Here is a 14,655-nt window from a genome sequence, read left to right as displayed (position 1 = left end):
ATTCTTTTGGTTAGGCACTTTCTGGGTCTTTTTAGGGTTTCCTGACAACTGTTGGCACACAACAGTCAAAAGACAGGGAGCTGTCAACCCAAGTACCTAAGTCTCTGACTACATTTTCATTTTATAGTGGTGTGCCGTCCATACAGTATAATGAGGGGAGGTGTTGTCTACCAAAACTGATGGCACCATACGTTTTAGCAATTTGATTGAGCCCCTTTTTAGTATACTAAGAGTTTACTTGATAGAGCTCATTCTGGAGTATTTGGGTGTCATAGGGTGACTTAACAACAACCTCCAGTTTGCAGTCATCTGTAAACTCGGAGATATGAGAATTAAATACCAAAAAGGAGAGGTCTTAGCATTGAGCCCCGAGAGACTGTTGATCAGCTTTCCTACTTTGTGATGAGGAACATGGAACTCACACTGCGTGGGTTTTGTCTTTCAGCTAGTTTCCTATCTATCTTATCACATATGAGTTGACTTTTAAAGCATTTAGCTTTTATATGATGCCAGCATAAAGAATGATGTCAATGGCCTTGGCCATGTCAGGATATGCCATGTGGACTACATGGTGAACATTTACAGCTTTGGCAACACTTTCAAAGAAGCTCACCAGATTTAATTAAGAGGCTCTACCCTTTACAAAACCAGACTGTTGAGGGTCAAATCAAAAAGTGTTCTTGAAATCACCATTTTATAGTTTTGTCTTTTGCCATAGAGGATGGTCACCAATTTTGGGACTGATATGTCAGTCACACTGGAATGTCTATCAACTGGATTCTGCCTTAACAAAGGCACTGGAGCAGCTAAGGATTTAGCCAATGTGAGAAAGCCTTGAAGTGAAAGGTACAGGCCATCTTTAGTAAAACAGCTGAAATGTTGAATATCTTTTGCCATGCTGACATATACTGTATCTCCATTAAATTACAACAGGTATTTAGCCAATTATTGAATCCAGTTATCTTTTTATTGTATTTATGCATCTTTCAAAGAGAAGGAAGGATTCCATTCAGGACTGATGTCTTATCTGTACCTGTAATATGCATGGAAATTTCTGACGTCGCTCTGCATATCCCTCAAGTTTCTATATCTCAAGTTGTTCACTCCCTCATGTACCACTACCATCTTGTAGTCATATTTGTCAGGAATTAGAGTTTTTAGGGCCCTTGCAATGTTAGAGTTCATGGTTTCTTAAAGACAACTCACTATAACTCTCTCTTTGTCCAGCAGTGTGACTAATAAGTCAGTATTCCTGGCAATCATGTCACCTATCACTAAAACATTTCTATTGCTGCCCTTGTTCTAAGTGATAGATTAGAGTGCTTATGCTCCGGGTGACTCTGTCTGGCAGGTGTCCATGAAGTGGCCGAGTTCCTTAATTTATACTGAGATTTATTCGTCTTATTTCTAGGAGGCTCTGGCAGTTATTGTTTTACAGCCCCAGCATAAGGCATTTTGGTGTGATTAGAGAAGGATTGTGGTGGAGGTATATGACACTCAAAGGAAAAGTTATTGGTGAAATGAAATCATCCAAATTAATTAGGTGTTTCCACCTCTCACAGATGGAATTATTAGTGCTGAGAGCAAGTTTATTATTTCTGAACATAAAGTAGTTTGTGTACTTTCTTAAAAGACATAGTTCTAAAAGGTTGGCAACAGAGGTGAAACTAGCAGGCTGACTTACCATTTTGTCCAGCATATTGGTGTTTAGGTAAGTAAAGAAAAGGCAGCACTAAGTAGGTAGGATGAAGGAGAGTTTTTTCAATATTTAGCAGTCAAAGGGGAGAAACTTGACAGTCTGATTCTCTAGTGCTCACTAGTAGGAGCTGATAAGATGAGACTGGGCAGAGATATGAAATACAAATTCATAATAATAACAGGTAAATCAACTGCCATCCAGATTAAAAGAGCAACACATAGTGGCTTGGAGGACACTCTGCATTCTGGCTCTATGGAATACAGTGGGAGGACGAATGGATAGCTTAAGGGGAAAGACTTTGCAAAATGATACTGATGTGCTCATTGACAACAGCCAATGAAAGAGGAGAGGGAGGGAATTATCTAATATGCATAAAACAAGAGATACAAAATAGCAGGCTGGGAGGGTAGTAAAATTCTTAGACACTTTGCTCTCTTGATGACTGGCTTGGAACTGGCTTAAACCAAACAGCTACAGAATAATCTGACTCTCATTCCCCTCATAAGAAAAAAATGATTTAGTACTGAGAGTTAGACCACTTAAATTGCAAAATGCAAAACAACTATTTACTGGAATTACTAATATAGGTTTAATGAGTTAGCTAAAACAAATACATACTGTTAAAATGTACCTTAAAGCAGACAAAGAAATAGGTTCATAGGTGTGTATTGGGCTAATGGCCACAAGGACCTTTTTAAGCCTAGCCAAGCATCTTTACTTATCTCTATGGGAGTCTTGTCACCTAGCACAGTTAAAATGCCCTATTAGGCAAATAACTAATCAAGACAATGAGACACAATCTTGTTATACCTGAGAACTTGGGTTGAGGTTGGTATAATGGTTATGGTGTTTATCTCACAGTCCTAAGGTACAGGGTTTGATTCTCACCTTTGAAAGGGAGGTTGGATAGGCTTAAAATGACCTGCAAGGATAGCTAGCCTAGTTACTTATCTATGATCTTATGATCCAAAATGCTGCTAGATATAATTTGTATCTCTTTGCCTCCACTCCATAACAGCAGATGGTGTCAATCCTCTTATGTAGACCAGAGCTTTAAACAAACAAGAAAAGTGTTGCTGAACAGCAAGTAAAGGCATGTGTGCACATCCACTACATGGAAATGTTCAAACTATATTTGAAATAAATTTTTTCTAACTTCAGTGATAAAACCAAAGTGGAAATGATAAATCCAAGGCCTTGATATGAAAAAGTGCACTCCCTAGTTGATAGTTATTACTCATTGGAGATATAAAAAGAAGTTATTTACTTGCCATAATATTTCATGTGTGTTGTCCATCTCAACCTTTATTCTCACCAATGGGCTGGATGCGATCCCTCGGATCCATCTCCGCCTTTTGAAAAGATCATGGCCTTCAGCAAAGCTCCTGGGCATTCTTCTTTACCCATAATGCAACTCCCAAACTTCCTCAGATCTTGTTTGCCCCTGACAACTCATATAGGGGTAACGGTAACTGTTTTTATAGATTAACCAAAACATTATTTCTGAGGCTATAGCGTCCTATAATACCTAATTAGTACTACTTGGTCTCCCAGGAGTAAAGGCAGGGGGTATGGTGGGTGGGTTGTGAGAATAAAGGTCAAGATGGACAACACACATGGAATGTTATGGTAAGTATATAACTTATTTACTTGATGTTGTCAATCTTGCATTTATTCTCACTGATGGGACTGCATCTCAAGCTACCTGATTCTTGGGTGGCTCATGGGAGAATATTCTTCAGAACCATAGAACCAAAAGATGCTCTACTCCTAGAAGCCAAATCCACTTTGTAAAGAGTAATACAAGTATGAGGTTTTGCCCATGTCACTGCATCACAGATGTTACCCAAAGGTAACCTAGCTTGAAAGGCTGCAGAAGTAGCTACCGACATATTGGCATGAGCTTTAACATGGTTAGGAAGAGTTTTGCTCTTAGAACTGTAAATGAAGGATATACATTGTGAAAGCCATTTAGATAAGGTAACTTTGAACACTGGTTGGCCTTTTCTAATATCAGAATAAAAAATAAACAGCTAATCTGACTTTCTGATTCATGAAGTTCAGTGTAATTAGAAACATAATTGTCTATGAATGTCCAGAAGATGCAGTGAATATTCTCCTTTATTTTGGAAGCTTGGGAAGAAAACCAGCAGCTTGATGGATTGATTAAGGTTACTTTCTGACACATGTTTGGGTAGGAATGAGGGGTTAGTGCATAAAGAAACTATAAAATACTAGGTATGGTGGCTTGGTGGATAAATCTTGTAATTCCGAAACTCTCCTTGCTGAAGTAATAGCCACTAAGAGGAGTGCTTTCCAGGAGAGATATTTCAAATTACAGGTAGCAGATGGTTCAAAGGGAGGACAGATAATGTTTGACAATACAAAATTCAGATCCCAAGGTGGTGACAGGTTTTTGTATGGAGGTCTTATCATTGTAGTTCCTTTTAGGAATGCCTTACAAAGTTTGTTTCACATGATTCCAGACCCATTTTCTCCAATATGAAAATCTGAAATTGCTGCCAACTGAACTCTAATAGTAGCTGCAGCAGCACCCTCATTGAAAAGATTCACCAAAAGTTCTAGAATGGAATGTATGGGTGTGGTAAAGGGATCTGTCTGATTATTGCTGGCCCATGAGACAAATCTTTTCCATTTACCTTTGTACAATTTACGTGTAGATGATTTATGGGAAGATAACAAAATGTTTTACTGGAGACGAGAGTAGAGGAAACCTGGCAATCAATAGAATTGGAGCAGCCAAGCTGTCAGATTGAGATTGCCCAGATTGGTATGAACCATCCTTGATGGGTGAGTCAGAAGGTCCAGAGCAGGGTCCAGAATTCATGGCTCATCCCAGAAATGAGGCTGAAGGAAGACGAACCACATTTTTTGAGGCTAGTAGGGAGCAATTAGGATTATTGTCATCTCCAACAAACTTGCTTTCTGCAAAAATTTGGGAATTAGAGGAATTGGCAGAAAAGCATAAAGAAGTACCGGGACCAATCATGAACGAGTGCATTTCTTAGTGACTCCCCTGCAGGAGAGGTCAGGGCAAAATAGTTGCTGCATTTGGCATTGGTGGGCAATACAAAGAGATTGCAGCAATGCTGGCCCCATTTTCAGAACATCTCTTCTGCAACTTTCTGACTGAAGGACCACTTGTGCAGACATAAAATGTCTCTGCTCAATTTCTCTGCAGTTACGTTGGATTTCCCCAGAATGTGCATTGCGATCAGAAAGCAGTTGGAAGTTGCTGCCCATTGTCAGACCCTCAGGGCTTCTTAAAAAAGGAAGTAAATCTGGTCCCCCTATTTTTTTATGTACCAGACCACTGACATGTTGTCTGACTGGATTGCTATTATTCCTAGAGGTAGAAAGTCTTAAAATGCTTGCAACACCAAAAGCATCACCCTCATCTCGAGGATGTTTATGTGTAAAAGAGCCTTGTGTTGCTGCCAGATACCTTGGACTGTATTCCTGAGATAATGCCCCTTCCCCTCTGGGAAGTGTCTGTAGTCAACATGGCTTTGGGTTGAGGGGGGATAAAGCGATGGCCTTGAGATACCAGAGGAGAGTAAATCCACCATTGGAGAGCCTTTTTGCAGGAATTGGTTATCCTGATTTTGTGCGTCATGGGAAGTTCTAGATTTGACCATTGAGTTGAAAGTAACCACTATAGAATTCTCATGTGGAGGTGAGCTGGGGAATGACAACAAGCAAAGCAGCCATTTTCCCCAGTAGTTGGAGAACTAACTTGGCAGAAGCTCATTTTTTCCTGATTAACAGTCTGATATAATGGCAAAGATCATCTACTCTGTCTTGTGCAAGTTTTGCTATCATTGTAATTGTGTTTATGTCTGCTCCTACGAAGACTAAGCTCTGACATAGTTCTAGATTTATAATTTATGGTAATACCTAGTGAGGAACAGAGGTGTAGAGTGTAGTCATTGGCTTGTAGCAGAAGCTGCCTGGTCGAGGAGGTTATGAGCCAGTCATCCAGATATGGAAACACACAGAATCTTCAGCATCTCAGGTGAGCCACCACTACTGCCATGCATTTGGTGAACACTCTGGGGGCTGTAGTGAGACCAAAGGGCAGAGCTCTAAACTAGAAGTGGCTGACTTCTAGCCAGAAGTGCAAGTGCCTTCTGGATCGCCTTTCCATTTGTATGTGGTAGTATACATCCTGAAGGTCTATAGAGCACATCCAATTGTCTTTTCCCAGGAATGGAAGTACTGACTGCAGTGTAACCATCCAGAACTTGGTCTTTTTCACAGATTTGTTCAGATTGCTAAGATCCAAGATGGGTCTCCGGTCTCTTGTTTTCTTTGAAACTAATACGAATCTTCAGTAAGTTTTGGATCCTCTCTGGTCTGCATGAATTCTTGGGTGACTCTTGTTCTTAGCTACTTTTGAATTTCTAATGCTGCTTGTTCCTTTTGACTGGGTGGAACATCTGGAACTGATTTGTTTGTGAGAGTGGGGAAGAAGAAAGGAATAATATATCCCCTGGATATTATGTCCTGCACCCATTTGTCATTTATTATCCCTTGCCAAGTTTCATGGTGCAGAGACAATTGTCCACTGACTGCCTCCAGAGGCGAACAGTTGGGCACCCCTCCAGGAGTGCTGAAAGGGCCTACCAAAGAAAGATTCTCTGGAGCCCTGATTCTGCGGGCCTTCCCTGCCATGAGGGCGGTGTCTTCCATTATTACCCCCCCCCCTCTGTCTCTAGGGGTACTTTCACGCTGTGTGTCCTGGAAAGACCTTTGTGATTTTCTGAACCACATCTTCCCCCTACCTTTCTGACCTTTGGGAAAGGGTCTGGTAGGTGTAGAAAAATGTTGTCCAATGGCAGACAAGGTCTTGCCTTCCTGTTCACACCTTGTAAGCATTTCTTTTACTTTAGGTCCAAAAAAAGAACAGCCATCAAAAAGGGTATTGATGAAGGAAGACTTGAAGGGCTCCACAAAATTGCAAAGGAGCATCCAGGCCTGCCTCCTGAAAGATATACCTGAACCCACAACCCAACTCATTCCATCTGCTGCATAAGATATGATTCTCATGGAAGAGTTTACAACTAAATTGAGGGTGGCGAACTGAGCGGTGACTTTATCTGCTGCCACGTCAGCTACATATCCTTGGAGGGAGTCTGAAATTTCCTTCAACAGATCCCTCTGTAATCTGGTAAAGTGGGTCAAGTAGTTCAGCGATCATAAGGCAAAGGTCGCTGATGAAAAGATGCACTTCCCATACCTATCGATGGTCCTGGAATCCTTATTCAGAGGATGGATAGAGGAACTGATCTCAGAAATTCCTTCTTAGTAACCACCGCCACAACCATGGCATCAACTGCTACACCTTTAGCTAAAAATGCCTTGTTCTTGGGGGCAGTGTTGTACTTATTTGGTCTCCTAGGAATTGGTTCTATGGAATCTGGGTTCTCCCAAGCCTTCCGAGAGATTAACTCAATAAGCTCATTGGAAGGAGGGGTTACCTAGCAGGTTGAGGGCTGAGACCCGAAAGCCTTCAGGTATTCTGACTCCTCAACTGAAGGGGATGTCGACTACCAGTCATCTCTCTGCTTTAAAATTTCCAGGATGTCTCCAAAAGAGACATCTTCAGGAGGTGACCATGGGGACCCTTCTGCATTATTGAGGTCAGTACAAGATGTGATCAACTCCTCTGGGGAGTCAAGATGCTTCCTTTTGTAAGTCCTCTTCCAAGGGACCTCCTCAGTGGGGTAGTCTGGGGAAGTTTCAGAAGAGGGGATTGTCCCCGTTGGACTTCCTGAGGCCTGGGGTCCTCTGCGGACTGGGTATGTGAGAAGGCAAAGACACCTGTGCAGAACAGGGAGGAAGATCCGAGATAGGCTGTGTCTTAGACTGGGATGTAGTCAAAACCCTTCTCATGACCTCAAAGGCAGTCTGTCCCTGCTCTGAAGAACACCCTAGATTTGATAAAAGTGTTGTCGGATCTGAAGGAATCTCCAGCACAAGAGACAGAAGCTCTGTGGCAGAGGTAGGAACCAAACTCACTTGTGCCAAAGAACCCAGTGGTAGGGTCAGATCCAGAGAGATCCAAACAGGCTCGGTGGACTCGACCAGGGAGTGTCAGCTTCTAGAGGTTTCTTGTTCTGATTGGGAGGAAATGCTCAGGGCAGACATTGGATCCGTATAACTTAAGGGTCCCTGATCCAAAACAGAGACAAGCTGGACATCCAAATCACCTGGCTCCAAAACCAGGGGATGGATCAGAGGAGGAACAGGTGCTGATGGGGATGATTTCATCTGATCCAATTCCTTTGGTTTCAGATCCAGTAACAGCTTGGCCACGGCCAGTGTCTTTAGGAGGCTCTGCACTACCCTATCCACAACATCATCAGACAAACTCCTGGTAGACCAAGTAGAAAGGGTTGGAGACCTTGATCTTGTCAAAGAGGGAGATGGGAGCTGAGAAAATATTGGTTTCAATGAAGGGGAATGGCTCCGATATCTAAATTCTGTGGGTGTCGAAGAGCTCAAAAGCAAGGGTTCCTGCTGCTCCAATGAACACTTGGATCCAGAAACAACTGTCTGCTCTAAGGGTTCTGCTGATGCAGACAGTGTAGGAGCTTTTTTGCTTTGGCTCAGAGGAAGACTTCAGTGCCAAAGAAGAGTGTTTTAGTGACTTTTCAGATTTGTCATACTTGGTAGTGGTAGCAAACTCCGATGAGATAGCCTCAGAGAAAGGAGTTTTCAGCAGTCCCTTCAAAATAAGTTTATTTTTGAGATCTATAACAGCCCTTTGGTTAAACTCGTGGAATATGGAGCAAGAGTCTTGCAGGTGAAGAGGCCTCAAGCAATGCACACATAAGGTGTGTGAAACACTAAGGGGCATCTTCTTCCCATACTGTTCGCATTTCTTGAAACCAAGAGGTTTCCCTTCTTGCTTCTGAGACATTCTTAACCACTAAGAAACAAAAAAAACAAAGGATAATTAACACACACACACACACACACACACACACACACACACACACACACACACACTAAAATAGTCCTCTAATATAAATGGACAGGAAAAAAGTTTTAGAGAGATAGCAAGAAACTTTGTGGGGTGTTTTTACGGATAATAAAGGAGGACAGGAATAAGAATTAGAGGGATAAACATCCTCTAACTTAAACGGACGCTAACAGGGAAAGTAAAAGGGCCAACACTCACTCTATACAACTGAAAACTGGGTAAGGATATATATATATATATATATATATATATATATATATATATATATATATATATATATAAAACTATATTAAACTATATTAAACATATATATATATATATATATATATATATATATATATATATATATATATATATAAAACTATATTAAACTATATTAAACTATAGCAAACTAGCTAATAATACAAAGACAAAGTTTGAAAAAGGTGATATTAACTACAAAAAGAAAGCACTTAGCCCATAGCTTGCTTTAGAGTCTCCTTCACAGAGAGTTGCAAACAAGATCTGGGGAAGTTAAGGAGTTGCATTACAGGCAAGGAAGAATGCCCATGAGTTTGCTGAAGGCTTCAAGCTTTTGAAAAGGCTGAGATGGATCTGAGGGATCAGATCTGACCTATGAGTGAGAATAAAGGAGAGACTGACAGCATCAGATCTGGCAGTTTGCTCAGTCAACAGACAGCTGGCAGCTGGCAGTTGGGTTGGCATTCATAGGTTCATAGGTGTGCGCTACACTAATGGCCTGGGAGCCTTTACAAGCCTACCCCATAGGATTACCCTAGCATCGTGCCACCCGACCTTACTTCCCAGTGCCTCTGTCGAGTAAAGCCACTGGAGTGATCTCTGGGGTGAATTTTCCATTTCCCATCCACTCGTCAAGATTTCTCTTGAACAGGGCCTGTGAGGTGCTCTGCTTGACATGTATGGGAAGTCTATTACATAGCATGGGCAGTCTGTGGGTTATGAACCTGTCCCTCCAGCATGTTCTGTTGATTATGGTAATGAGGATGAGGTCTCTGGAGAGTGTGGTGTGGAGGGATTGGGAATTCTTTAGATGTAGCATTTCTAACAGAGCTGGGTCAGACATGGCTTTGTAAGTCAAGCAGAGGTCACGAGGTCAGGAGAGCCTGATTGAGACAGATGCCTGGTGTCAGAGCCATGGCCTTAAGCTCAGTGCAAAAAAGTGCATGGTTATTCCCTTTGGTAAAAACTCTGTACCCATGAACTACCACAGAGGCAGCAGTCTTCTTAACACCGATTGTGTGATAAGAGACCTTGGGACCCAGGTGGACGGCAGTCTCTTCTTTGATAATCACTTTGCCACATTAGTCAGGAAATCCTTCTACATGGCACACCTCCTCACAAAAGGGTTCTCATCCAGGAAAAAAGAGGTCATTGTTCCCCTCTACTCGACACTCATTAGACCCATTATAGAATACAACGCCATTTTGGAATGTATCTCACAAGACATCTGCAGCAGCTGGAAAGGCCACAGAAGTACCTCACAAAGAGAATTACTGGCCTCAAACAGATGCCCTACACTGATCGTCTCAAAAAACCCCAGCTTTACTCTATAGCATATCGCCTACTCTGAGGTGATCTCTTCCTAACATATAAAGCTATGTCAAACCCAGAGCTGTTGGACATGCTACACCTAAAGAAATCCCAATCCCTCTGAGCTACATGCTCTAGGGACCTAAACCTTGTCACCACAATAAACAGGACTTGCTGGAGGGATAGATTCCTGTCCCAGAGACTTCCCATACTCTGGAACAGGCTACCCATCTATGTCAAGCAAAGTTCCTCATTAACACTCTTCAAGAAAAATCTTGCTGAGTCGATGGGAAATAGGAAATACACCCCAGGGATCACTTCTGTGGCTCTGCTTGACAAGGGCACAGGAAATTAACTTTCTTGGGTTGGCATAAGCCAAGGAACTTTGTTGGCTAGGCTTACTTAGGCCCTTGGGCCAATAGCCTAGTACCTACCTATGAACCTACCTATATAGGACAAATGTTTAAGGCCTAGGATCCTCTTTGTGAGGTACGTTTGTGCCTTCTTCAGTTGTTGCAGGTGTTTAATGAAGTACATGCCAAATGGGGCATTGTACTCAATGACTGGCCTAATGAGGGAAGAGTAGAGGGAGACAATGACCTCTTTCTTCCTGGATGCAAAACCCTTAGTAATGAGATGTGCCACATAGAAGGATTTCTTACCACAGTGGCAATGTGGTGTTCAAAAGCAAGGTTGCTGTCAACCTGTGTTTCCAGATCTCTCATAACACTTTCTGTGTTCAGTGGACTACCATCAATGTGGTAATTCATGAGAACCGTGTTTTTCCCAAAGGGAATGAAGACACATTTTTTGCATTGAGCTTAAGGCCATGGTTCTGACACCAGTCATTGGTCTCAGTGAGGCCTTTCTGTAGGATCAAATTAAAAAAATAACAGGCCAGCACTCAGTAGTGTAGAAAATGCCCTGTATTTATTGCAACATGTCCTTCAAAGCAAAAAACAGACCGGTTTCGGCATAAAACTTACTAAGCCTTCATCAGTGTAATGCCGAATATGGTCTGTTTTTTGCCTTGAAGGACATGTTGCAATAAATAGACAATGTTTTCTACACTACTAAGTGCTGGCCTGTTGTTTTTTGAATTTGCTTGTCAGTGTTTTGGGGCCATGTACCTGCAAGGGTTACTTTGCTGTTGGTCTTTCTGTAGGATGTCAACATCACTCGAGGAGTTAATAATAGCTCCCAACTTGCAATCATCTGTGAACTTTGTCAGCCAGAGTCCCTTTGTGTTGGCCTGGACTTCAGAGAAGTAGATACCAAACAGGAGAGGACCCAGGACCATACCTTGTGAGACTCCACTCGTGACTAGTTGGCAGTCTGACTTGGAGTCAGCTACTTTCACACTGTGGGTTATACCTGTGAGCCAGTTTGCAATCCATCTAGTGATATAGGGGTTGATGCCTAGCTTAGTGAGTTTTTCTATGATTCCTGAGTGGGGAATGGTATCAAAGGCCTTGGCCAGATCAAGGTTGGCTGTATGAACCACCTTGCCTTCATCCACAGCTTTAGTGACTGACTCAATGAAGTTGACCAAGTTGAGCAGGCATGATCTACCCTTCACAAAACCAAACTGTGTGGGATCCAGAGTTTGGAGATTCCTTATATCCTTGTTTATTAGGTCCATGATGATGCATTCCATAGCTTTGCATATCAGACTCGTCAGGCTAATGGGGGCAATAGTTCCCAGGGTTTGTAGTTGCTTCTCCTTTGTGGAGAGGGATGACTGTAGCAGTGCGCCATTTGGTAAGGACAAAGCCAGAGGTGAGGTTGTGATTGAATAGGGCACACAGGTGAGGTGCCAATTCACTCTGTAGTTTATGTAGAACACAGCCAGGGATATTGTCAGGTCCCATAGAAGCTGTATTCTTGTCCTTGGAAGTGCTGTTTAACCTGTGCAGCAGTAATACTAGGTGCCTGACATTCTGCTGGTATTGTGACTGGTCCCATGGGGGGAGGGGTAAAGTTGGCACTGAATCTGTTGGCCAGTATATTGGTAATATCTGTTGGCTCGGTATAGGTGATACCATTCACTGCTTGAAAAATATCTGAAGCTAGCAGGAAGTCCCTGACATGGATTCTTCTCAGATGTAAGGAAATAATACCCACTATATTCAGATTAACAACTGTGATCTAAAAATCAGAAGTCATCGAATATTGTAGTTCAAATCTCCCCTGGCTATCCAGTGAAAAATGCTTGGAATGACATTTATTTATTTCAAATTCTGAGTTTCTTACATTCCACTGCTTCATGTTCCTGATGTCACTGTCATTGTTAAATGTTTACATTTTCATGTTCTTTCCCTCATAAGACCTAAGAAACATAACATTTTTCAGAAAGTGTGTGAACTTACCATCCCATCAGAAAGTGAGGCATTGCCATAAGGTATGTTCCAGCTGCCATCAGAAAGCTCCCAGCAGCTATTACCTTTGGTCTGTGTAACTTTGCTCCAAAATGGCTCACAAATGCTACCAGCAATAAATTCCCTAAAATATAATAGTTCATTATTATTATATTACAAAGTGTTTGCTGTTAAATGTCAAGTATTTATTAGAAACATTAAAAATCAAATATTATGTATACTCTGACTAAAAAAAGCATATTAAAAATGTCCACAAAGCTCATTATGATTTTATTTGCAATTATTTTTAATTTTCCTTTAATATGACCAGTATACAACCTTGCACAATCAAAATAATGTTGGATATCTGTACTACGATGAATTGTGTTTATTGTAAATTTCAATTCCAAATATATTAATACATTTTTAGATCAACAAACATGCAATCTAAAATTAATTCCTAAGGATCCAACTTTCATTACTCACAGAGATATAAGTTAATTATACAAATCTATGTAATTTTCATATAAATTAGGTATCCCATATGGCAGAACTGAATAATAAATATGGAATGCAAAATTCAGGTCAGACTGTTCTACGGACACTGTCTCTTTAATGAAATTTAATCATGTTTTGGTAGCAGAAGGAAATATTGTCACTGATGCAACAGCAAATTTCTTTTGAAAAATAAATGACCATTCCAGTGTGCTTCTGCTATAGAAATGGAAAAACAGAGGTGCCTGCAGTGAGATCTGACAATTGTGATTCCTCATATACTGTTCACTGAATCTTGTAGACAATCAAAAACGTCTGCCTCAACAAAATATAACTTGTCTCAGGGTTCTTTTCCCCTCATAATTTGTTTTTAGTTATAGAGCATATGGCCCCCCATCCACAAAACTGAAGAGGGTTGGAGATGTTTCCTTTCTAGTCAGGTAATTTTTAATGAACAAGAAGTATTAAATAGATCTGGTGAATCCTTCTCCACAAACTCTAATTTTGGACAATTCCAGTGGACCCTATCTGTAGACTATAAATAACTGATCTCACTTCAAATGCCCTCAGATGTGGTAAGCAGATAGTATTTCCTCTTCTGATAGCCCCAGTGTGGCTCAATTCTGAAATGTCTTTAGTTCCAACTTACACAGTTTGGATGCCGATCTTAACATAAGTCAGCAGAAAGATCCTCCATTTAATATACTGGTGGTAAAAAAAAAAGAAACACTAGTTTTGCAGTCATCAGATCACAACAATGACCTACATTGGCATTGTTTGCACTGGTACCAAGTGACAAGTATTTCAGTAAAGCCAACTTCAGAAGGAGAAATTAGGAGCTTAAAGCCTTTTTACAGGTCAAAAAATAGCAGCTCTGGAGGATGGTCTGCAGGGAGGCCAGAAACAAAATCTTTCATGTGACACTGAGTCAGTGTGTGATACAGAGTATAAGTTAAATCAGCATGAGGCTAGACATCGACCATAGTCACACCTCACAAAACCTGTATCATTAACCATATTAATAGCTCAATGTGTAGCATACACTACTTCATCAACAAGCACTTGGATTAATTTTCCAATTCTGGTGATGTAGTGCTACATGGCGGTGCTGCAGTCTTTAGCATTCCATCCTTCAGATGGGATGTTAACTTGAGGTTTTGTCTACCTGAGCTGGAGGTGGATTAGGTGGATATAAAAGATATCATGGCAATTATAAAAAAAAATAATAAGGTTATATTTTGTTTATTGCAAATTAATAACACAAAAATATAAAATTAGTCAAAAGTTAATAATTTTATAACCATACTTTTTTACTATAATATTATGCAAAATGATGACTCTCAAAACACATTTCAGAATTCCATTTCTTATTGTATGATATACAAATGCATTCTACATTCCATATTTTGCAGTGGATAAACATTTAGATAATCAGGTCAGATTCTGGTAAATATTTTAGATGGCACTACCTCATAACAAATAAAATTAGAATTCAAATCTGAAAAATGTGCAAATTAAACTACAATATAAAAGCTAATAGATTA

General features: G+C 40.8%; 1 protein-coding gene across 1 annotated transcript in view; it reads right to left on the bottom strand.

Annotated features, from left to right (window-relative positions):
- The window catches only part of LOC122815360 (solute carrier organic anion transporter family member 1C1-like), a 536,466-nt gene that overhangs the window by 360,177 nt on the left and 161,634 nt on the right, over positions 1 to 14,655 (bottom strand). The window contains exon 4 of the mRNA XM_044087815.1: positions 12,629 to 12,761. Within this exon, the coding sequence (XP_043943750.1) occupies positions 12,629 to 12,761 (133 nt within the window). The remainder of the gene's footprint in view (positions 1 to 12,628; positions 12,762 to 14,655) is intronic.

Source organism: Protopterus annectens, chromosome 11.part0 (assembly GCF_019279795.1).
Source record: "Protopterus annectens isolate FY-2018-M chromosome 11.part0, PAN1.0, whole genome shotgun sequence".
Lineage (NCBI taxonomy): Eukaryota > Metazoa > Chordata > Ceratodontiformes > Protopteridae > Protopterus > Protopterus annectens.
This window is presented reverse-complemented; position numbering and strand designations above follow the sequence as displayed.